Raw genomic sequence first — 26,946 nt, 5'->3', positions numbered from 1 at the left:
CATCAAACTATTATATTATTATATATTGACAATTGTGAGAGACTACCACTCAGGCCTGTCCTGGGGAAGGGAGCCCATAGGTCTGGCATTGCGAACACTGGACAAAAGGGATGCACAAAATTCATCCTCTCTTTCATACTTCAAGTTTTATGGGGGCACCAAAATGCCTGTATGCTAACATAGTATCTACTTGGTTGCAGTCATGTGTGCCAGACCCTAGGGATTGAGGACATTTGAGCCCCCCCCCCAATTATTTCTGAAAAAACAATACAGTGCACCTTCTATCTCCTGTGTATGCACTTGAGTCCCACCATATAATATATATATATATATATGGTGGGACTCCCGTATATTAGGGGACGACCGGTGACTTTCAGCCTCCCAAATGTTTTCTTCATGCCGGCGCCTCTGGTTCCAGTTACCACCCTTCCCCACTAATTTACTACCAATAACCAAAACACTGTCTAACAGCTAACTACAGACCCCTATACCATGCATTATAGTCAGAGAGTCTCCTTATTAATATAGAAGGATTTCTTGCTCTAAAAATATTTGCAATTATCTTCCTGTTTTATGTATCCAACTTTATAAAAGAAATGCAAACCTCTACTCTTTTATTTATCTGTATCTTGCATTACAATGCTTGAAGGAAAATGTCTGGAAACTTCAAATTAAATAGTATACATGCATGCATTTTATGTGAAATACTAACGATACTAAATTCAACGAGATGCAGTTTTGTTAGTTCCTAAATAAAATATGAAGAAAATAAAATATTAAAAAACAAGGGGAATTTTAAAATTAACATTGAATTCAATAATTTTTAATTCCATGAAAATTTTTACAAGGTTTAAGTACAGAGAAGCACACACACTTTCTCAAGAAGAACACACTACACTTTCTCAAGAAGAACACACTACACAGAAGAACACACTACGCAGAAGAACACACTACGCAGAAGAACACACTACGCAGAAGAACACACTACACAGAAGAACACATTACACAGAAGAACACACTACACTTTCTCAAGAAGAACACACTACACAGAAGAACACACTACACAGGAGAACAAACTACACAGGAGAACAAACTACACAGAAGAACACACTTTCCTCAAAAAAAAATATTTGAGGCATTGTAAATGAGAAACATGCATATTTACTAAGTTTGTATCTAAAAAAAAATTCACAAAGCATAATAAAAAATAAGATTCACTATTATACATACAATAAACACTTCAAGAAACTTACAAATTCATTATTTACACAAGTGAAATAGGTACATGCATCATGCACTATTTCTTGACTAAACATTTATTTCTTATAACACATTAGGCTTTTGCTGCCTTTATTTGTACTGTGATGGAAAGATTTTTTTCAACCGAGTAACAGGCATTTTCAAGAGCAGTAATCAAGTGATGCAAAGTTGAGGAAAACCCCTGTATTCACAAAGTTGTCTAGCTGAGCTTGTGTTGCTTTGATGTCATCGGTCAATAGCACTCTCATCTATATATATTTGATTGGTTTCTTCATGCCTGACCCAAACGAGATGCTAGTTTTCTACTATTTGGCTCTGGAAACCATGTCATTGATCTTCATTTTTTTCTTTTCCCTTGAAACAGTGTATGTGCTAGTGAATCTCAATATTGTCTCTCTGAATATCTCTCTCTGTTGTATCAATACTCATATCTTATCCACAAATGAAAGCTAATACCCTTGTGTGAATATTCGCCCATGTAAAGTTTGTTCGATCCCTTCAGTAATGAAAGGTTCTGTGCCTTTTTATGCATAATAAATGCAGTGGTGCAGCCTAGGCTCAATCGGGGGCTGGGGCCCTGGCTCTCTGGGGGTTGTCATGAATGCTATCCAACAAGTTAACCATATGTTAGAGGTTCCTTGTAAATATTAACATGGGGACGTGTCTGGCTTTTCTACCCTTGAATATTCAGAGATGCAATTGAAATTTAATAAGCATGCATACTGTTTCAACAGAAAGAATGAAAGTGATGAGTGTTTCATTTTCAGCACTAAATAGTATGAAAATTGCACTTTGTCTGGAGAGAAGCAACTAATCAAGTAGTTCAAAAATCATGACCAATCACAATGCAACAGTGAAAGTCCAGTCGGACAACTTCATAAATACAGGCTTTGTCTTAGCAGTGCTGAATATACACGACAACCGAACATCCCAAAATCTTTCTATCATAGTACATTTACTTTACTTTTACTACTCACTTTTACAAAGCGATAGGTTTTACAAACTAGTCCTCTGATTCTGAACAATATGTCATTTCTTTGAACATCTTTCCCATTTGTGAACTTTCGATTTTACGATCCAATTGTTCAAGTCTGTTCCAATTCATGAAAACGAACGTTGACTGTATTTATTTATCTCAAACTTACATATGACAATATTGTCATGAAACAATTTTTTACAACAGGCAAGCACAGCTTCTTTCAGTTTGCAGGCCAGATATGTGAGATGGTTGTTGCTCAAGCACAACAAAGTGGCATAGTTATTAGTGGCATTATACTTCTACATTCATAACTGTTGTGTTGTGGATTGATAACTTTATTTAGAACAATTTTTGTGAGTCAGACGAAATCCCTTTGAGCGCTGCATTTGGCCCATGGGCCAGGAGTTGTGCACCCCTGGTTTACAACTTCTTCAAAAAATTAGAACTTGATTGACAATTCAATGAATATACAAGATGCCCTGAATTCATAGGCCGCACATGAGAAAATGTTACACATGAAACCCACCAATATTCATCATAGGAAATACACAGTCACAAACACAGAGAGGAATCATAATCACATAATCATGAAGGACATCATATGAGAAGATATCTTATACTCATAGCTGGCATTCTGATCATTCATGCTCATCAAACATTTTGTTGATTAACATAGAAGTTACCTGTCGGAGACAGCTGGAGGCACAGTAATTCTATAGTGTAGTCTATGGAGCATAGGATCACTCATGGTGTGGTCTTTGCAGATCTCTAACATTGCCTTGAACTACATCTTATATCAAGTGCATTTTGGCTTTCTCTGTATTAGCAAACCACTCAATCTCGTGTGATGGATGCTGTGGTTTAGCTGATTCAGTGCTTCTAAACCATGCTACCTCATCATGCAATGCTCTTTACCAGCACTGAGCTGCGTTTGAAGTTGCATATCTATGACAGGCTTTGGTGGGTATTACATCATCCCCTGATGTTTGGGCCATTAATTCAGGGCCGCTCCATACACAAGTTATTATATCAACAGTTAATGATATCCCTATTTTTGCATGTAATCAATTAATCAGTTTCCTCTTTTCTATAATTGACAATTTGCATCTTAGTTATTTTATGCTTAGAAAACCTGAGTCATTTCTGATTATTTTTCACATGTTGATTCAGGCATTGTCAGTTTCTCAACACAATACATCTAAGAAAAAAGCAACAGTCCAGGATATGCTAAAAAATTAACTGTTCAATATAATCAGCTTAATCAACAGTTGTGATTCACATTTTTTTACAATGTTCATCCTAATACTATTGGAGTTTTAGGGAATATCTTGTATTTATCGCCGAGTAAGGGCAAGCAAGCTTTGAATTTGCTGCCAAAATTCCCCTGAAATGAAAAAATGTTGGAAGTAAGATGAATAAAAAATACATTGAATCAAAAAATTCCTATATATTGATCAATCATTTAGAATTTGGAGAGGATTGTGCAGCTCCCTCTACATTCTAAAAATGCTTCCCCCCCTCCATAGGCCAAGGTTTTTTTCATGGGCCTCTCCACAGTAAATTTGTTGGGTAGAAAATAACAGGATTCCCCTCCCTGACTTCCTAGCTGGAGCCCTGTCAGCCCCTTCCTTTATGCGAGGGAGGGGGGTGAGCATGATGGCAGCCTGCCAATAGATGAGGTTTGCAACCTAATTTGAGGAAACCGTATGTCTTAAAGGAATCTACCTGCTTTGCAAATTGTAATTATTGCCCCTATGTTATTCCACCTGATCCAATTTTTTTGACTACCATTCAAGTGCATCAATTGCGGTGGCAATCACCCCACATTTGACAGAAAATTTCCAAAATGGAATGAAGAAAAAGAAATTCAGAAGATCAAGGTCCTTAATAACATCTCGTATATTGAAGCACATCATCGTATAACCTCTAATCAAGCTCCAATAGTAGGTAGATCATACGCTAATATGGCAACAACACCATCATTAGCTAATAAGACTAACAGTGTCACTAAAGTGTCTATTACTACTCAGACTGAACCCATAGCTGACACATTTACTCAAACATCATCCAACCACCCATGCAATAGTTGTGACTGTTGTTGCTAAGCTGGATTCCGGAGGGAGTTTACCTCTGAAGAAATCGGAAAAGCTACAGCTAACACATTTAAAATTTTCTCAGGTACTAAACCTAAAACCACATTCGGAAGTAAGTCCAAGAAAAAACACATTTCAAAAATGGATACTCTAAAAAAGCCATTCAAAGAGCACTAAAAAATATGTCACTACTTGATGATAAATCAATTGGTGACATGGATCTCGATAATCCATCAGAATCGGCTAGTACTCATCATAAACTAGACCGGAATAAATTCAAGGACCTTGAACCATCCACCTCTATTTAATTCTTTAATTTATAGCCAACATAATTCAATGGAACATTCGTGGTCTTAGATCCAATTACAAAGATCTCAAGGATTTAATCAATCGATATCATCCTCTTTGCGTGGCACTGCAAGAAACTTTCATGAAGCCCTTGAAGACATGGAGCATCCAGCGACATTCCCTATTTCGTATTGATTACGATGGCGGAAGTGGAGCTCGCACAGTGGTGTTGTTCTGCTGGTGCTACATCACATGTCGTTGCATGGTTTAACACTGTGCATGAACCTGCAGGCCATATCGCAGTAGAAATCTTTACAGGCTTAAGAATCACCATTTGTTCCATTGATCTGCAACCAAATGACACCATCTTACAGAGAGATCTTGAAGATCTGATTGATCTATTACCTCCGTCTTTTTTCCTTCTTGGAGACTTCAATGCTCATAATATGATATGGGGATCTAACAGCAACACCCCTCACACACCTTGTCTATCACTGGTACACTCTACGTGGATGATCTGCTAATATTGTATCAATCAGTGAATATGAGGTCAGTCAAGAGACAATTACAAACCACTCTCAACAAGATCAGCAAGTGGGCTCATGATAACGGCTTCCCTTTCTCCGCTGACAAAACTGTCGCAGTGCACTTTTGTCGACGTCAAGACCTTCATGATGACTCACAGATGTCTCTAAACAATAATCCAATACCAATAGTAGAAAACACTAAATTCCTCGGCATCACATTTGACAAGAAACTTACATTCAAGCCTCATATTGCACAATTGAGAGCTCATTGCATGAAAACGCTGAACCTCTTGAAGGTCATATCTTCTACATCATGGGGAGCAGACCATAAGTCTCTCCTTCACATAAATATAAATCTCTTGTAAGATCAAAGCTAGACTACGGTTCTATTGTATATGAGTCAGCACGTCAGAGCTATCTCGCTTTCCGCATTTGCTCTGGAGTTTTCCAGACGTCTCCTATGGAGAGCCTGTATGTTAAATACAATGAGCCATCTATTACAACAAGATGCCAGCAACTTTCTTTGAAATATTATATTAAAATGAAGTCTTTACCAAGTCATCCACTTCATAGTGTCATTTTTAATCCCTCATTTCATAGACATTTTGCTGCTCGTCCTTCATGCGTTCCATCTTATGGTCTTCATATGAGGGCACTCGCGGAAGAACTAAAAAATGGGACATCAGACGCGAACAGTCTCTGCCAGGTGTCTCTATCATTATACCCTAGAGCTACCACAGCAGATGTCATATATTCTTTTGGCACAGGGGTAGGTACAACAGGTACTTCCCCATATATACCAACGGCTCTAAGAGCCCTGGGCGTGTCGGTTGTGCCTACATCTGCTATGAGGAGACATCTTTCAAACTACCTGACACATTCTCTATTTATTCGGCGGAACTGTACGCTATCCTTCAGGCTCTCCATCATATACGACGCAAATGCCACCAACAATGCATCATTTATACTGACTCTCTCAGTGCATTGCAAGCACTGTGTTCCATTACTTTTCACATTCATCCATTTATTCATGCTACTTTTCATGAATTGCATCACTCATCCATCACTGGATACCACAGGTCATGTTGGAATACCGGGCAATGAGAAAGCAGACCGATAAGACCAGATACATCCCACCTTACATCTTTTGCAGATTTCAAAGTGAGGAGAAAGCAGATGCTACAGCTCAAACAACATCCAACATTGACAATAGCTCTTTTGTTTCTACCAGTGGCCACTTCTCAATGCTTCGAGAAGTGAGGCATTGCCACTGGCAGGATCATTGGGACACTCAAATAAATAATTAACTACATGCCGTCAAGCCTACACTTGACCATTGGCGTTCAAGTTGCATGACCAACCAGAAGGAAGAAGTCTTGATTGCTTGGTTGAGCATAGGACAAAGTCGCCTCACACAATCATACCTTCTATTAAGAGAAAGTCAACCATAGTGCCCTCACTGTCAAAGTCCATTGACCATTGCTCATGCTTTTACTTGCTCGCAAAATTGTACAACCATTGTACGACCGCTTTTGGTCAAAGTCATCTTTCACTTTGTGACATTTTAAATGACCATCGCGATGCATCTCACATTTTTAACAAATTATAGCTATTTACAATCTACGTCATTGTTTTACGTTTCACTCAATATTGTTTTTTAAAATGCATAGTACTTTCTTGACAAGACAAGGACAAGTTTTATCTTATTTTATATTAGTCATTTGTTTTGGCGCAGCTTGACCTAATTGATCCTTGCGCCAGTAAAATTAAAATCCAATCTAATTTTTTTTTTTTTTTTTTAAGTTCTTTTTTATTATTGTAATCCATCATAATGTTCAATTGGCACTTTTAGCATGGGGCTCCCGAATAATTGACGAGCTGGCAGGCTTGAAAATCTTTAGATGGCTAAGTTGTCCAAGAATTTTCCTTTGTGCATACCACCCCCCCCCCTCCTTCATGGAGCAGGTTCCTAGGCTAGAATTTTTTTGGGCTTTCTTTTTACTCATGAAAAAAAACTTTCTTATGAATTTACAGAACGAAAAAATTTTAAAAGTAAAATAAATAAAACTAATGTATTTTTTAATGTATTTGCTTGAAAAGAAAAAATTAACATCTAAATAACTATACATACCATCAGGGGAAATTTGTTGTCATTCATTTGACATACAGAGCATCGTGTTGATTTCCCACATGAAAATTCTCAAATTATCAATGACTTCTTTCAGTTGACGATTATGAAGCATCACACTCTATGAAAAATAAATATCTATTGAAAAATCAATTATAGGACTTCTAACTTAATCAAATTAATTATAATGTCAATTTGAGAGTCAGAAACCTTTTATTTAGAATAGTTATCTATAGATATCTGTGTATGCTAATACACTCATTGCCATAAAAATTTGCGCACCAAGAAATAATTGTGGGATCGAAACGAAAGTTGGCATGAAGGTACATGTTGGGCAGATATGCAAATGATTAGAAATGCAGCGTGATTGCGTAATGCCACTAGAGGGCGTTGAACTTCGTTCTCCTTGGAGTATAAAACAGGTAAGCAGAGCTTGCTGGAGTGTATTTAATCGTTTGCAAAGGAAATGCTGAGGTAGACATGCCGTTACGCCGCCGTCGAAGACCATATGAGCAGTTGTCAGAGTTCGATAGGGGAAGAATCATCGGGATGATGGAAGCTGGGTGGTCAGCTCGACGAGTAGCTCGTCAACTAGGCAGTTCTGATTTTACTGTGAGGAGGTGTTGGGACCAGTGGACAGAAGAGACGTCATTTACACGGGGACCAGGTTCAGGACGCCCTCGACAGACCAGTCGTCGAGAAGACCATCACATCATCCGAAACGCACGCGTAGAGCCAACTGCCTCATTGGCCGCTATCCAGACACAGGCAGCAGCTTCACTACAGGCCCCTGTGTCTTCCCGAACCATCGCAAGGCGCCTGGCTGAAGGACATCTGGTATCGCGGCACCCATTACATGTGCTGCCAATGACACCCACCCATCAACGCCTCCGTTTGGAGTGGTGTCGAGCACGACGGAATTGGACTGCAACGGAATGGAACCAGGTCGTCTTCAGCGACGAATCGAGATTCAACTTGAGCAGTGATGACAATCGTGTTCGTGTGTGGAGGCCCCGTGGTGAACGCTTCAATCCTGCCTTTGCTTTACAGTGACACACCGCTCCCACAGCTTGTGTCATGGTATGGGGTGCCATTGCTTACGATACACAGTCACCCCTAATATTGATCCATGGCACAATGACAGCCCAGCGGTACGTCCATAACATCCTTCAGCCACATGTGTTGCCACTCATGGCAGGGCTCCCAGGAGCCATTTTTCAACAAGACAATGCTAGGATACACACAGCAAGGATGTCACAAGACTGCCTCCGCCACATTACCACCCTTCCCTGGCCTGCTCTATCCCAGATTTGTCACCAATCGAGCATATCTGGGATCATTTGGGACGGCAAGTTGGACACCCTACGAGGTTGGTCGAACTAGAGGCGCATTTACAGCAACTGTGGAACGAGATGTCTCAGGACATCATACGGAACTTGTATGCCTCAATGCCCGCTCGTATCGCATCGTGCATTCGCGCTAGAGGGGGTCCAACAGAGTACTAAAACTTCTGTTCATCTGTACTTTTTTCTGCAATAAATTATCCTTTTTCCTGGATTTTCTAATCACTTACTTATATCAACGTAGTACTTACATGTGTAAAATTTCGTTTCATTTTGACGACTTCTTCTGGGTGCACAAATTTTTATGGCAATGAGTGTATGTTTGATAATATATTTAACAATTTTGCTAAACTACAGAGGAGTAAAAATCCTTTCAAACGATAATGTCACTATTCGCTATCCATATGAAGGTTTTAACGTGCTCCACATTCAGTGCACACAAGCTCTAAGAAAAGATTGAAATTTGTTGCCTTTGTAGTCTAGTGGTCTAGGGCGCTCACCCGGCAAGTGAGAGGGTTTGATTCCCTGCAAGGGCAGTTGAATTTTATCAGCCAGCTGTGTTAAAAAACCTTCGAAAAAATCCTTTGCCTGATATTAACGCAATAAAAAAGAACCAAGGATATAATACAAATAAAAGGCCACAACAGGCAAGGTGGCTGAGAGAAAGATGCGCATAACAAATATGGATGTCATATATTTCTAAAATACAACCCCCAATTAAAAATACAATTATAAAAACTAAAAACTATATATACACAATAAAATATTATACAATGCCCATAAAAAATATTCATGGTTGTCTTATTCTAAGTATGAATAGCTTCTCAATTTACCCCAACATGCTTAAAGTATTTCTTTTTAAACATGTCACAATTGTGCTAGAATTTACTACCCCTGGAGTGAAGCTATTCTATTTATTAACAACCCTATTAGTGAAAAATTCCCTGCGACACCACAATCTAGAATTGTCCCTTACCAATTGATACTGGTGTTCCCTTATCAAAGTAGTCGATTGACATCGTATTAATAATTCATGGTCCATCCTATCCATCCCGTTGAAAATTTTGAACACTTCAATCATACCCCCAGCATTTGCATTCTTCTAATGTGTAAACAATATTCAAGAAATTAAGTCTTTCTTCGTAGCTCAAGTCTTGCATGCCAACAAGGGCATGCGTATCTCTTCTCTATACCCCTTCAACTAAGTCGATGTCCCTTTCTCTAGGTATGATTTCCAAAACCTTACAGCATACTCCAGTCCAGGATGAATTAAGCCTCAGAAAAGTGGAAGAGTGACTTTAGGAGAACACAAAGAGATCTTTTTGAAAATGAAAATATATATATATAAGTATTCTATTCGCTTTTTTGATCACCGATGAACAATTTTCAGATAATCTAAGTCGCTCCTCAGTGAGAATTCCCAAATTGGTGACCCTAAGTGCATCCCAAATAGTGAAAGCCAAAAGATTACTGAAGATTTCTTGAAACAATGTTTTAATGTAAAGCTAATTCATTCTACATCACAGGAATAAAATTTATTTTCTTCATCAATGATAGCATTTAAAAAACGTGAACATGCATGCTGATTCATACCATCAAATAACTACACAGCTTTAAAAGTGGATTGACTATTTTATTAAAATTAAAACATTGATTAAATGGTCAACCATTGTCATTGCCCATGAGGGCAGAGGATAATGTGACATCGAACATGGAGACTAGAATTTTACTCATTCATAGAACAAAATTATACAGGCTATGTCATCTCATATATAAGAGCTTCTTCGGACCCTGAAATGAAAGTATATTATAAAAATTTCAGGTAATTTTTTATTTTTTATGATGTGATCCTCACGTATTCCGAAGAGATCGGAATTAGCATTAGTAGACATCCATGATTGAACCGGGATTCAAACCCAGACCTGCACAGTCAGAGGCTAGCTCCCTAAACAAAACATACAGCATGTGGACAAAAATAACTAATTTTTTTTTAAACCATTTGGTCATTGTTAGTTTTACCTGTAAATTTGTTTGTAGATTTTTCTCAAAAAGATGTTACCACATACAATTAAATTAAATTTCTTTGTTTGTAAATTATTTTCAAGTTTGACAACATGGAAATTCAGACATTTGTCATTTTCACTTCAAAATACAAAAAGGAGATGGCCGCACCAGTATGACACGAAACAAGCATAACTCTGACAACATAAATAAGTAAGGTCCATGCATATATACACCTGAAACATGTCCCGGCATGTAACCAGTTTATTAGGAATTTCCCAGAGGAATGTTTATGAGGTGCATGTATGGCTAAGTAGTAGTATCTTTACGTTTGGAAAAATTAATGCCTATGATACTGTAAATTATCATGTATTCTAAGGATATCTTCAAAGAATGGACTGAATTGACACTATACAGTAAAAATGTAAAGTATCAAAGAGACACCTTTTTAACCCTTTAACTGCTCAATCATCTATGAGCAATTGATGCAATATTATAAAAATCAAATTCTTAGTAAAACAAATGATGTGATTTCTTGAGAAATTTACACAATTTTTTGCACAATTGAAAGGTTAAAACGCACCCAAACAGAGACCATTACTGTGCGTGTGTGTGAGACTTTATATGCCTTTAGCTGAAAATCCTAAATGTTCTTTTAACCCTTTAAATGGTTTATGAAATTTCTGTGATCCACATTATAACTACCATAGAGGAAATCACTAAACCTTTTAGAAATTGCCATTGTTTTCAAGAATATTTTTTTCTGATCTTGTGTAATGATAAATGCTTTCCCTCCAAAATCAATAATAATAATAAAACCAAAACAAGGAAGATAAATACTCCATCTATTTTCTATCATTTATTCTGTATAGGCATATACAACACTGAAAAGATGGGAAAAAAACACTGTTTCTCTCCTATTACCTAACTGAATAAAAGCTCACTCCGCCCACTGACAGTTTATTGACAGGATGGGGGAAAAGGAAAACATGTTATCAGGGAAAGCTCTCTTTACAGAGCTAGCTGGGCTCGGGATTGCCGAAATGAGAGGGTTTTAGGAATTCAAGATAATTGCCGCTGTAAAGGCTAATAAAGTCATAAATAAATCCATGATAGGGTTACTTACTTTACTTACTTCCAATTATAGAGTTTGATTATAAGGGTAAATTTTAGATGTGCTAATAAGTTACAATAATGCCATATCCAACAACCTCAAGATCAAGTAAAAAATAACCTGCACTTTCAACTTGCTATATCTTTAAGTTATTTAGTCCCTAGATAGTCTTGATTAATCCCCCATGTTTAGGTTAGTTTAATTTGTTACACTGTCATCTGTGCATGCATACGTAAAGTTCATACTACTGTGGCCATGTTATCAAAGTTTGGCTTTGATAGTGTCATTTTTTTTGTTCTTTGTCAGTGTAAACATGACCACTTTATTAGCAGTGTGTGTTAAGTATAAAAAGACAGCAATGATTCGATTTTTCTGGTCTGATGACATGCCAGGAACTAAAATTCATCAGATGCTTAAAATACAATATTGAGAAAATACTGTATTACATAAAAGTGATAGAAAGCAGAGTATGGAGTGTAAATATTGCCAAAGAAAATCAAACAGAAAATGTGATGCTAATGGTTTTTTTGGGACTTGCAAAGATTTAGTGTTGGTTTAAAAAATAACTAATTAGAAGACTAACTGGAGAAAGAGCATGTGCCTAACAATGCAATATATAGTGAGTTGCTAGCCAACAACATGAGGCCAGCAATTCGCATCAAACACTGAGGCCTTTTGTCAAAGAAAGTGATGGCAATGCCTGCCCACACACTGCCAACCAAACCATTACATCTATTTGAGTTTCAAGGTCCTGGAACACCCTGACTACAGCCCAGATCTTGTCCCTTCTTACTCCAGACCGCTCAAAGATCCTATATAAGGTTGTTAGTTTTCTATGGACAAAGAAGTGTGGGAATCCGTGAATAGTCCAGACAAACTGGTTGGAGAACCAACCAAAAAATTCTTTTCTGAGTGAAAATAAGAAAAAGCATTACTTTGTACTATGCTTTTATAATGTTTCTTATCAGAGTTGACAGGTTTTTTATGCATGACAGTTTTTGATAGTCTAAAATGCAGGGTTGTTTGGTTTAAACCTTGGTTTTAACCAAGTGGTTTTTTTCAAAAAATCAAATAAATGTTGCCTAAATATCATTTTTTCCTTGAAAAATATCATATTGGTTCATTATTAGCCAAACTTTTTCATTTTTATCGCATTTTATATCATTGGGGTATATTTTGATGGTATATCTTTAAATGGCATAAAATGGTGTAAGTGGTTTTTTTTTCAAAAGTCTCATAAAAGTGGCCAGAATATATATATATTTTTCATATGAAGTATCTTAGTCATTTAAAGTTATATACAGAAGCCAAAATTTTGTCATTCTTACAACATTTTCTAACCTTTGGCTACATTCTGATGCTCTATCTTTAGCAAATTCATGACTAAGGATTGCATCACACATCTAAATGTAGTGGTGTATTATCTCACAGGGTTTCTTTTTCCCTTCACAAAGAAGCAGCTACAGTAGTGACACCACCATGCTAGGGCCAGGTGGTCCTATAATCCAATAAAGACACCAACTTTTTTTCTCTCTCTCTCTCTCTCTCTCTCTCTCTCTCTCAATAGTTGTTTTTTTTATACTTTCACACACACACTGTTAAGCCCAGTTAATCAAGGTTCTACTGTATAGTAGTAACAGATTTATGAAAAATAATCAGCTATATACAGGGTGATTATAATTTAAGTTTTGATTCCAAAACTATACAATAAGTACTGATCAGAATGACTTGAAAATTTGCATGGATACTCCTGAAGCAATGGAAGTTTCTTTCGCAAAAGAAAAAAGTGCAACATGTGCAAGTAGATGATGCTGTACTTGGCCAGCAGTATAATCTATTTTGTGCAACCATATCATTTCAGCACTTCCACAGCATCAGTGTGTGGATAGAACTTCTATCAAGATGCACATTGCAATACCAGCAAAGCAGCTGCTGAAGACCCATTTTGACAGGATGCACCTTAACCCTTGCAACTGGGGGTACCTCAAAATGTTATAAACAGTGGTCAGATTGCAAGCTTTGGTGAATTGCAAACTCCAGCACATTCCCTATATGTTAGAAGTTCCTCAGGAATATTAACGGGGGGGGGGGGCGGGTTTGGTTTAATAAAGCTGAAATTGCAAGCAAATCCACATTATGACCATGGCATACTCCGATTCTGTTGTTGAACAAGAATTTTTGTGCTTTCAACCTCATAGCCAGAACACGCGGCGGACAACATATTTAACAATTCTTAAGTAAGTTGTAGTTATTTGTTCAATTACTTCATTTTTTGTGATGTTTCCATGAATTATGAAATCGTGAAATGCTATAATTAAGGTATCATTCTGCCATGACTGGCTATCGTTTCCATTCTGCGAGCAAATTTCCCACATGTTGGATGATGTCATTAATTTTACATTTTTAAATATTTTTTCCCCTTTACCAAATAAAATTGAATTTTTTCAGGAATATTCATGTCAATTTTCAAGTCATTCTGACAATCACTCTTTTTTTACTGTGTTTCGAAATCAGAACCTTAGTTATAATCACCCTGTATATCGTAGATCATTGCTAATTAATCTGCATTATTTATGCTTCATTAAATACATTATATTCACCTAATTTTTATTACTTTTTGCAAAATAGCTTCCTAATTAAGTATACTGAAAGTAACTGGAGAAAAACATTTATATATTATATGATTAATAATAACATTAAAAGAATTTTCAAATACCCAGTAATCCATTGAGTTAAGCAAAAAATAATTAAATTGCAAAAGTTGGTTTTTGTTAAAATTTAATAAATATTTATTGATTAATTAGCATGGGAATAGTGTTAATTACATTAATAAACATTTTATTTTAGTTACTTATTGGAAGTTTGAATGATTTTTCAGAAATTTTATTGTTTTTAATGTCAATACTATTTAAAACAAAAAACCGGTTTAAACCAAAAAAACCGGTTTTTTACCAGCCCTGCTAAAATGTCACATCATAATCTTCAAATATTGCTTTTCAATATAAAAATTCCCATTGAAAATACACACATTTATTGCATGTAATGTTTAAAGTGACTATGTTGTACATAGAATAAATACTTAATATGATTATAAAATTATTTTCTACTCTCTACAGAATTATTTTGGGCAATATATACAGTAGAATCTCATTGTAATGGACTAATAGGGGTTAATATAACTTGTCCATTTTAATGAAAGTCTGGTTTATAACAAATAATTCTAATAGAGGTGTAATGCAATAGGGTGTACATCAATTAAAGTATAGTAGTTACCGATAAAAAGTGTTTATTATATATCAAATAAAAACAGCCTTCAACATAGGTTGAATTGAAAAAAATGTGTACGTAGACACTCCATTAATCTTAATTTTTCTGGCTAGCGAGTGGTATGAGTAATGCAGTACATCCCATGTTTACACAAAACAACACAATGATCAATGTTTAATCGCTTGCTTGGAAATGCTGTTTTAAACAAGTTATTATTTTTTTATGCTGAAAATGGGTTTAAACTCGTCAGATAAAAGTAAGCATTCTTTATTATTATTATTACAATTTTTTTAACTATCAGTTATAAACAAAGTCTGTTATAAAGGGGTCCATTCTAATGAGTTTCTACTGTATGTATTTTTTCTGGCAAAATATACAATTTGCATAGCATAGCATAAAAGCTGAAGGAAAAACTGTGGAATGATTTAATATTCTTCAAGATGATTTTTGACCTTCCAAAATTTCTTTAACTGCTTATCTATGTGTATAGATATAAACATTTGCTGTACTCTTTTTATAACAGATAGGTGTTTAAAAAGTTATTTTATGCCATATATGTAATGTTTATTTCTGTTATCATTAAATTATCTAGATAATCACTAATACTTAAAACAATACTCTTATTGTGCATAACATTAGAATATATCTAGCAATCAAAACACTAAATTGCAGGACTAAAATGTCCTTTAATTTGGCAGTGCTGGTTGTATATAATGCTTACGAAACTCCTATAACTTATTCTTAGTAAGAATGACAATTTGACTACGATATGGTATATTTACTACTTCATCAAACACCAACTCTAGCCATATCACTATATTGCAATTGACTGCCATTAATGAGATGGGTTGAAAATGAAGGCACTATTTATCAGTAGTCACCTCAAGTTTGTTACGGAAAATATCCTCCCTTGGATTCGAACCCAGGATTGTGACAGCAACCTTAACGGTGGTAGACGAGCATCTTACTACCATGCCACTCAGGCATATGGTATATATACTAGCATTTATAATGCAGCGACTGAATGGCGCAGTGGTAAGATGCTCCTCTTCCACTATGAAAGTTACTGTCAAGGTCCATAGGTTTGAATCCAGACTAAGAACATCAGAAGCAAGTTCTGTACCTACTGAACCTGAGGCAACCACTGATAGATGGTGACTTCATTTCCCACCTAACTTCCACTGGTTGGAAATTGCAGTGTGGTGATATATGAACAGAGTTGGTGTGTGGTAAAGAAGCATTTATAATGCAATGGTTTTCCCTATTAAAGCTGTATCTAAACGTGCAAAACAAATTCTTTGGGTATCAAATCCTATCAGCTCTGCTTTGATTGAAAATATTCTTTTAAACTGGATTTATACGACCTAGGCTAAGAAAATTTTAGATGAAAATAAATAAATTCAATTAGTGTATTAAGATTACAGATGCTGCATGAGAATTTTTAATATGGAATAAAACTTTGGGCAGATCTAAAAATTTAAAGTATCAAAACAGATATTTTATAACTCAGTAATTATAATTCAAAATATAAAACACTTTAATCTACATAGAAGTATTTTGTTATTTAACATATCTGTCAGGTTAAAAACAAATATTCAACAACAGGTCAAAAAATTGAAAATAATTTTTTGACTATTATAATACTAAGTATTATAAAAAATAATACTAAATTATTTTAATACTAAAATGACTGCTCTTGGCTGTTCTAGATATAAATGCTGATATCACTTGAAAAAAACTTCAATATCTTCAATTTTTTGTACACTGAAAGAGGTACAGAAAAAATGAAAAATCACCAAAAATTGAGTGTATACGTTGAATACTGTTAAGATTATAGTGTTTTCAAAATCAAAAGCAGTTTTAAACCAGTTTTTGACATTTTAAACCAGTTTTGACACTTGTAATGTCAAAAATTGGTTTTTGATGCCAAAAACTCAATTCTGCTTTTCATCAGTTAATTCTTGACCAAAAGCACCAAAAAGAAAGAATACTGTAAACATTGACATACTGGGTGAACTCTTACATCATTTTTGTAAATAACTTGTGAAAAAATTAAGTGTGAATAGCTTTTGGCTATTCTTTGTACATGATTTGAAACTTAACATTTCTTTACATCTTATTTCCACACAATTATTTTCAAAACAGTACCTCAACAAGCTGTTTGTTTTCTTCTTGCAGTGCTTTCATGGCATCTGAAGGAGGTTTTTTGTTCTCTGGCTTTGAATCTAATTCATCTTTCAAGGGAACAAGGCTCTATGAAGAGATAAAAATGCTCACATTATATTTATTATACTATACAGTCGGCCCCCCGTATTCGCGGTTTTTTTTCCTTCATTGGAATTTTTTTTTCGACAGCACTCAGCAATCGTCATTCACGTGTTTTGTTTACAAAATTTGAGCTGTATTTGTTTAGGATGGATCATTCTTCTAATGCTACTGATAATGCTTTGAAAAGACTAATAAAAGTGAAAACTTTATAAGAAAAATTGGATATATTGACGAATACTATGCTTGGTGAAAGTAAGTCAATACCTGCTGTGGTCCGCCATTACGAAATCAACGAATCTACGGTGAAATGCATCAAGAAAAAGGAATCTGAAATATATATCTATATTTACAGAATGATTAACTTCTTAACAAGAAACAACGAATGGTTACAGAGAAAAACAAATAGAACCTCGGTAAGACTTAAAAACGAATATCAAATTCCAAAAACTAAAAAACATCTCTTCCAGAAAAGTTTCTCTTTCAATGCACCTAAAATAATGAATTTATTCCAATCGGAGTACCAAACAACTAACAACACTAACAAAAAGTACGAAATATATCAATATGTAAAAACGTCTGAAATAACGAAAATGATATTTTCCTAGCATTATGAAATGTTCTTGATTGCTCTATTTCATTTTCACATGTCCTGCCAATAGCATATCTAGACACTATTACATAAATTATGTCTTGCACACTGAATCACCTACAATATATATAATTCTCGAATTTTTGCGAAACCTTCACAATTGTGAAGTTACAATCGTCTATTTTATATTTTTTTCTCTGATAAATTTTATCCCATTGCTTTATGTCTTCATGCAAATAGAAAACCTAATAACATTGTAATGTACTTTGGTTCAAATTGGCGGCTAAACAAATAGAAATATTCAAAGGAAAAGAGAAAAAGATATATATGTGTGTGTATATGTATATGTATGTGTGTGTATATGTATGTATGTATGTGTGTGTGTATATGTATATGTATGTATATATATGTGTGTGTATATGTATATGTATGTATATATATGTGTGTGTATATGTATGTATCACTCATTGTATTACTTTTATAATTATTATTTTTCTTTTTATTTTTTATTTAATTTAATTTTTTTTTAATCTCTTATTTTGCTTGTGTAAACGGATAAAACATAATTCTTATAGGCTTCCTGGAAGGACAATTGTCCCTTGGGGCCACACAGATGTCTTTATTGTTTGTGTGCGCGCTTAGCGCTCAATTTCATATGTATATTTGTGTATTGTTAAATTAATAAAAAAAAAAAAAAAAAAAAAAAAATTCATTCAGCCGTGGCTGTAGGTGCACCCGTGGCAGTCAAAACTTTGGGATCCACGTGTTTCTCATACAGAAAATGTCATTTTTTGTGGTTACAAGACTGATACAAAAAGGTATTCCAATTGATTGTAATATTATAACAGAAAAGGCGAAAATTTTTACTCTTCCATAAGGAAAAGGCTAGTGAAACGTCTATTTCATCAGAATTTTATGCAAGTAAAGGTTGTTTCATAAGTTTAAGAAACAATTCGGATCACGCAATACAAAAATTACTGGCGATCAAGCCTCTGATGACCAGGAGACAGCTAGAAAATTTCTGAAGACTTTGTAGAAAATTATTGAAGAGAAGGGTTATGCACATCAGCAGGTGTTTAACGCTAACGAAACTACATTATTTTGGAAGAAAACGCCACAAAGAAGTTAAGCAAGAGAAAAAAGCGAGCTCCTGGTTTTAAGGCAAGTAGAGATAGACTTACTATGTTGTTTTGCGCAAAAATGCATATGGGTACATGATAAAGCCCACTATATTTTCAAATCTGCGAATCCATGAGCATTGAAGGGAAGGATAAGCCAAAGCTCCCAGTATTTTGGACGAACAACAAAAAGGCTTGGACTATGAAAACACTTTTCCTGGATTGGTTTAAACGGTGTTTCGTTCCAGAAGTCAGGAGGTACCTTGAGAGTGAATACATGCTATTCAAAGTTCTTTTGATACTGGATTGACCGAGGAGGAATTAATGCAGCTAACTGGTCCTGAAACTGAAGCTGCACGAGATGAAGATCAAGATGAAAAAGTAGAAGACAAGTTCAACTACAAGTAACATAGCGGAAGCGCTTCGCAAGCTCAAATCAGCAATAGATTATTTTCATAACATATATCCCTCTATTTTACGTTTTTCAGATGCAGAAAAATTAGTAGAGGAAGCCTTGTCAACATACTTGATGATATGAAAAAGAAAAAATAGCATACATAAACCACAACATTCTTTCAGAAAACATCGCCAACAATCGCTGCACCCTCTTTGACATTCCTTTTTACCTCTGCGTCACCCTGCTCTCTCTCATGATGTTCACTAAACGAGATATACAAAAAAAACCTACGGTTTCTGTTATTCGCGGTCATCCCCGGAACGTAGCCCCCGCGAATACGGGGGGCCGACTGTATACCTATTTAATATATAAATATATCTATAAGATATAAAACTAATATATACAACCTAAAGATGTTCCTGCGTGAGGTTGCAAATTGTTAGAAATGTTGAATAATTTTAATCAAATTTGTTTTTGTTTTTTGCTATATATAAAAATTTCTGATATTTTATATTTCAAATATTTCCACACTTCTATATTTCATTCCATTGATCAACAACAAAGCATTTACAAACAAATTTATTTCATTAGTTGATGCTGCCCAAATGGCAGTAGCGGGAAAGGTTTGAACAAATCAATATTACTCTGGTTAAATTTATTTTCAAGTTAAACAAATCAGCAAACAAAGAAGAAATATTTTACTTCAGAGAAGAAGACGTTTTTTAAAATGGACATAAATGTGTCATCAGCTGTGCATGGTTAACATATGTTTATTTGTGTTTAAACAAATTCTGGTAATCTGTTATTCAGTGTTCTCATTATTTTTAATAGAGGGAATGAGTCCTATTTCTATTTAATGAATTCTTTGATTCAATTAATTTTTTAGAAGTTCCTATCCCCACAAAGAGCTTTGTGGGGATAGGAACAATTTTACAAATAAAAACATAAATTTTAACTGATTCATTAAATCAGGGTTTGACTGTATATACAGTAGCTCTCAAAAGTCTTTTGACAACTATAAACACGTCTGCAAAATTTGTATTTTAATTTTTTAATGAAATCTATCTCCTATGTGAAACATAAAAACAAAGTCTCATTACAAACTATTATGAACAGATTGCAAAAATTTACAAAATTTTCATATTTAAACTTTTTAAATTCAGAAAAAAATTAGTTCACTTCTATGTTGGCTCAAAAGTCTTTTGACACAGACAAACAGGAAAGCAAACACCTACTAAATAATCAAATCAGTCATGCATTGGGCACCATAACAAAGTAAAATAAGTCAACATTTTTTGGAAGCAGTTTAGATTGTAAAATTACTTACCATGGTTGGGTATGGGCACAATGAGTTTGTCCCATGGTCAGTGGGTATTTTTTCTATTCCTTTTTCATCGCCCTTTCTTCAATTCTTTTTTTCATTTGCGCCAAGATCAGGGCAGTACATGCAAATGAGTTGGCGATGCAAACATTATTGCATTTGTCAAAAGACTTTTGAGAGTTATTGTATTAGCCCACACAAGAGAAATACTGTAGGTGTATCCATATATTATATACCCACAGGGACGTTCCCCCCAACCTTGAATCAGGCAAAGGGAAGGGGAAAAAGAATAAGGGATATTTGCTAGCCACACTTGGCAATTTTCTGCACCTGAAGAGCAAGTTTAGATTCCAGTCAGACAAGGTTGGACTGACATCTCAGCTCTCCTCCCATTTGTTATGTGTTAAGATGTATTATTCTGTATTAAGGTAAAGAGAAATAACTAAATCAAAAGTGAAATAATCAGAGCTTTGAAATACAATATAAAAACAGATCACAGATGGTGTAGGAAAGTTCAATGGTGATCTTAGACATGCATGAGCTTAATCTTTGAGACAAAGTAAAAATGTGAAATGCCTCACAATTTTGCATATCATCCGTATGCAGGAGCCACGCTAATCTTCTCTGTATCATTCCAATTTTAGTGTATGTACTGCCAAAGTTAGTACTTAATTGTGATCACAAAAGCACTAAAGATAGCAAAAAAGTTTGAAACCAGCAAAGCAAACATCATATTGTCGTGACAATACCACAACTAAATAACTTGATTTAAAATGTTTTGGAAAAAACATGTTTAAACACTAGATGAAGTGTATATTTAACATTATATTACATAAAAACAAACAAGAATAACTTCACTTAGACTTGTGTTACAGATTTCCTAGTTGTAGCATATCAAAGTGCATGCTAAGATGTGTCATTTTTTCGTACTTACCTAAAAATCATAAATTTTGGGGTTTTAGTATTGAGGCAATGATATACGGAAGACTTTTGCACTAAAAAAAGGGGGAATAACTAAACTGTCATGAAAAATGACAAATAAGTTTTAGTTTATTATTCAGGAGTTTAATATTCTGAAGAAACATGAAGGAAAGAATTTGAGCAAACAAAATAAAGCAGATAGAAACAAAAATGAAGCTAAAGTCCACAAAGAACTCTGCTGAAAGACAAAGTTTACATAACACTATCAAAAACTTTATGGGGACTCTCATCCAAATAAAGCTCTTAGATGGCAAGTAAAATGAATGTCTGAAACATAGCAAACTACAGCGCACTGGCAACTGCCCCTTCCAAGAATAATGGACCAATCAAACAATGGGATGACAAGTCACATCACATAGCAATTCACTCATTCATTTATGCACTTCTTTAATTTTTCCCACTGCTTTGTATGAATGCTCAAGATATTTACAAATTACACAGAGTCTGTGACTCCCATGTCCTGACAGGTAAGAAAATATAAGTTTTCATGGCCTGCAGTCTACCTTGCCTTTTTCTGGCATGTTGTCTAATGTGTGTGGGGGAAGTGAAAAAAAATTTTTTTTTTTAACCCCTCTTACTGTATATTACCTATAGATATATTACTTTACAGCCTATTTCAGTTTTTCTCTGAACTAATAAAGCCACGGGGCCTAGTTGTGAATGAACACTTCGAAAGAAATTGTTCAGAAACTTTATGCAATTTTATTTTTTCACCTTTTAAAAACAATTTTTGATTTTTTTAATAATTACCATTTTATTTTTTGTATTGAAATGGCAAAGATTAAAATTTTTAGTTTACATCTAAAGGTGAAAAAAACTATTTATCCAATACAAAATGTAAAATTTATAAGTTTTGAACACACACACGCACAGAAAAAGATATCATTAAATTAGTACATTAGCAAAATAAAAATCATTATTAAAATCTTAGTACATCAACTTCAATGTGTGTATATTCCATTCCAGCAGAGCTTTCATTGCATTTTTCATAAATGCGTCGTAGTTTCTTGAAAGCAAGAGTTATATTTTTCAAATTGTCATGAAGCTTTGCTTTTCTTTCCTCCTGTTCACTAATGCTCTGCAAAGTGTTAGTTGGCGGCTACAAAAGAAAAACATGAAGAAAAAAAAATCAATAAGCAATATACATAGTAATACTGGGAAAAGTTACCATATTTTCCCTTCAATAAAATTACTTTACCTTCATTCAAATATGATAACACATGTCACATTCAAATATGTAAGTTATCAAATTCTGTATCCATCACATTTTCAAGAGCAAAAACAAAAAATGGCACTCTATGTCTGTTCAGTTCTCACCACCCTACTATTTACAAGAAAATAGCCTGTTTCTAAGGGGGGAGGGGTTAGGTTAGCTCTATTACTCTTTATACAAAATAGAAAAAAACTTTCTGAGTACTCATTAATTTTGATTGATTTAATTGACTACATGTCAATTAAGAAATGCTGAGCATCTGTTTTTCAGTGCAGACTTTGATTCTTCCAACTGACTGATGTAAGATCTAATAATTTCTTCGCATCATGAGTTCCAGGACAACTTACTGATGCCAAGGTGTATCACTGTATCTGGAAAAAAATGTAAGCATGCATTCAGAATTTACAAATTTCTTTTATAATCATTCAGATATTAACCATTAAGATTATGACTATCGCTTCTACTAATTTTTGAGTTCATAAATTCTTCTTGGTACAAAAATCGGCCAAAGACTGCTACTAGAAAAATAGCCTCTGGGTGAACTTATTATGTTGTCTGAGGATTGATACTTTTTTTTAAATTCCTTTCGCACCTGGATATCAATACATGGACTCACCTGGGCACTGCCAGGGGGCTCTTGGTGTGCAGGGGAGACCCTTAGATGATTTTACAATTACCATCAATTGTTCTCAACTTATAGGGGGATCTCAGAGCTTTGTCTGCTCGCCCCCCCCCCCCAATGTTGCAAAGCCGGCTCTGTTTTCTTGGCCCAGTTAGAACCCACTTTACAGTCCAGAATTAGTGTATTCCTTGCTTTAGGGGACGGGAGTGTTGGTAAAACTCAGAATGAATTTTTCGTTTCAAAAACTGATTCATATTTAAGCCAAGCCGCTCCCCCCCCCCCACCCCCGATACAGGAACAAATTTTTGAACACAATTTTGAAAACTGTGCTTATACACAAGTATACAGTAACTATCCAAAACCTGATATTTTTGAAAATCCAAGTCCGGAGGTTGCCAGATTTTTGAATGTGAACTGTGCTTAATTTATGTGCTCAAAAGTATACTCTTAAGTATGCTCAAAACTAACTATTTGATACAAACAGTTGTATGAAAATTTCATTGGGAAGTTAATTTAGGATTCAAAGTTTTAATGAGGTTTCCTGTAATGAAAAAAAAGACCACATTGATCTTCAATGGGACTATATATTTTGATTCCATTTCATAAAAGGCCCTACTCAGGCAAGTTGTACTTTATTAATTTTTACATATTTATAAATACAGTTGATCCGGCTCATACTGTTTTTCAAAAATTGCAACTAATGTCTACAAGAATAATAAGATAGTTTTTCACAGACCATAGTTATTTCCTATAGTATTTTTAATCTATTAACAAACATTACAGTACATATAGAGATTTAATAGGAAGAAATTATGTATTTGTTATTCCAATAAATATTTACGTACGTTATACGAGGTGTACTTTGTAGAGAAAAAGCAAGAAATATATAAATAGAAAAAAAGAAATCTTACATATTTTGATTGATGTACAATACATCTTTGAACCTAGGATAGTGTTTAACATGCTGGGAGGTAAATTGAATTTTTTTTTTTGCTGTTGTAACTCTCGAAAGCAAAGGGTTATCATCTAAAAATTTAAGAATTTTTATTTAATCCCCTACATTTACAGCTTTCCTTTTTGACTTGCTCTGAGACATCCTGACTCAAACAGTGCTCAGCAAAATATAACGTTATTACTGCTTCATTTTCAAATGCTACTTGATGCTGGCTCTGAAATCTGTCAAGTTATTTACATTAATCCCTGGCACACAAACACTGTTTTGTTTTTTTACCTGTGAAAAAGGTGAAAAGTACACTGTTTTAAAGGGAGGAAAAAGCCTGATATGAATTTTTTTAACGTTGTAAGTGGGAATAGTAAAAAATTCAAATGTTGCATCCAGGAAAAATTAACATTATCAATATAGGAAAAAAGTTAAATTCGCAAAAATTTGTCATACTAAGCAGGAACATTATAAGCAGAATTGACTGTAATACAAATGTATTTGTGTGTGCATCAATTTGGTCACAATTTATTTGCACAAGAGCAACACAATATGGAACAATGAAGAAGCAAAAAAATTAATCTTGGAGCACAAACAATTTTGCAGTTCACCTGAAACACCCCCCCCCCCTCCCCATAATGAACCAATCTTTTTTACGTCACAACAGGCAAAACAATGCCACAACAGGCAAAATGCCCAATGAAGTGGCTGAGAAAAAAATGCCCATAACAAATATGGATGTCATATATTTCAAAAATACAGCAACCCAATTAAAAATGCAATTACAAACAATATATATGATAAAATATTATACAATGCCCAAAAGAGCATTAAATTTCCTGTCTACACCACTGACTGCATTTTCCAATAGATTCATTCGCAGGGCCAGTGCAAGAGTACTTATCACTTATCACACTTAATGCAAAGAAAAATTCATGCACCTATTTTCAATATGTACTTATAAACTCACATGCAAAGCGAATGTAAATAAATTTTAAAAATAAAAATTTCTTATTGACTTTTTAATTAACAAACAATATAAAAATTGCTATTGGATTGCTGTATTTAGATTATGACACTCATATTTTTATAGGACTATTTTTCTATTACTACTGTCCAACCCTGATATAACGAATTCAGATTCAATGAATTCCTCGATTCAACAAACTTTTTTCTAAAATTCTGACAAAAATAAATTTCAAACCCCTATTTAATAATAAATAATAAATAAAAATCCTCAATATAACAACTTTTTTTAACTCTTAAACTGGTGTGGTGGGATCATTTTGACCCCCACACATTTTTCCTCTTGTCACCCCTTGAGAAAGAAATGCATCTGGACCAACTTATTTTCAGTACCTTTCAAGCTAGTTGTTTACATGTGTTTCACAAATTTATGTGATATTATTCTATTTTTTCTTCCCTCTATATCCTTGATCAAAGTGACCCCCCCACTCACCACTTGCGTAAGTGTTTTTTGCCTTAGGACAGAGTGTTCAGGTCGAAATGGTGTATTGGAAGAGTGATAATGTTCTCGATAACAGTTTCAAATTAATGGTGAAACATTGGATGTCCAAGGTGAGGTTGAGGATAGTGTTGTCATAGGCGGAGATAGACTTGGAAGTCTGGGGGGGGGCATGGTCATTATTTCTGAAGGGCACGATGATGATGATGATATATACATATATACATTAGATCAGTCGACTCCACCTTTGACTCTGAGGTCTGAGGGGGCAATGTCTCCACGTCCCCCGTATCTCCGCCCATGAGTGTTGTTAGTGAATCCTACGCAAGATCTGTGTGATTAACGTGTAATGGTGTTGTTTGCAAATACTGTGTTTCTGATGTAGAATAAGATTAATTTTGATGCTTGTGGAAATACAGTAAATATTATTTTAATTTGTAAATTTTATTTTCTGAGTATATTTCAATCATATCTGTTCATTTTTTAATCATGAAAATTATGTTCACAAAATTTAATATATAATTTAAAAAACATTTCAAAAGTCATACATTCCTTCATTTTTTTCAAATAAGTGATTTAATAAAAGAAAATTTTTAAGTAATAAGGAAAATAATTAGAGAAATTTTAAAAATTATTTAGTGAATTAATTGACAGATGAATGAAGTCATGTAAAAAACCCATTGCTTTTATGAATGACTGTTTTTGTTGATTTTTAAAATGCATTAATACTTGCTGGGGTTAAAATGACCCCACGATGCCAGTTACGCACAGAATTTTTACAATGCCTGTTAAGTTTAAAACTATCCTTAATGTTTTTTTATTATTCCTCATCCTTTGAAACCACAATTAGACGATTTAAATTCCCAGGATCTGACCTTCAGCTTTTCTTTAGAGACAAACAAGAAAGAGGGAGTAGGAATCTGCTCCTTTTTGGATAAAGGTGGCAATAACATCATTTAGAATGTGTGTGGGATGGTTTCAGTGGCCAATTGGTGTACACCAATACTGTAAAACATTGTGCTATTCATGTTT

At 34.6% G+C, this 26,946-nt stretch overlaps 1 protein-coding gene and 1 non-coding gene across 2 annotated transcripts in view; both read right to left on the bottom strand.

Annotated features, from left to right (window-relative positions):
- Positions 1–801: 801 nt before the first annotated feature.
- LOC149065486 (mediator of RNA polymerase II transcription subunit 30-like) overlaps positions 802–26,946 on the bottom strand; it is a 31,286-nt gene continuing 5,141 nt past the window's right edge. Inside the window, exons 3-6 of the mRNA XM_089253762.1 lie at positions 22,609–22,773; positions 17,149–17,253; positions 7,279–7,396; positions 802–3,623 (exon numbers count right to left, since the gene is read on the bottom strand). Of these exons, the coding sequence (XP_089109888.1) occupies positions 7,298–7,396; positions 17,149–17,253; positions 22,609–22,773 (369 nt within the window). The 3' untranslated portion in view covers positions 802–3,623; positions 7,279–7,297. The remainder of the gene's footprint in view (positions 3,624–7,278; positions 7,397–17,148; positions 17,254–22,608; positions 22,774–26,946) is intronic.
- LOC149065487 (U6 spliceosomal RNA) lies at positions 21,255–21,361 on the bottom strand. Its single transcript, XR_016195641.1, has one exon. It is a non-coding gene; the product is annotated as a U6 spliceosomal RNA (small nuclear RNA).

This window comes from Pholcus phalangioides, unplaced genomic scaffold (assembly GCF_987345545.1).
Source record: "Pholcus phalangioides strain wild (caught in Gottingen) unplaced genomic scaffold, Ppha-v1.0 ptg000039l_1, whole genome shotgun sequence".
NCBI lineage: Eukaryota > Metazoa > Arthropoda > Arachnida > Araneae > Pholcidae > Pholcus > Pholcus phalangioides.
This window is presented reverse-complemented; position numbering and strand designations above follow the sequence as displayed.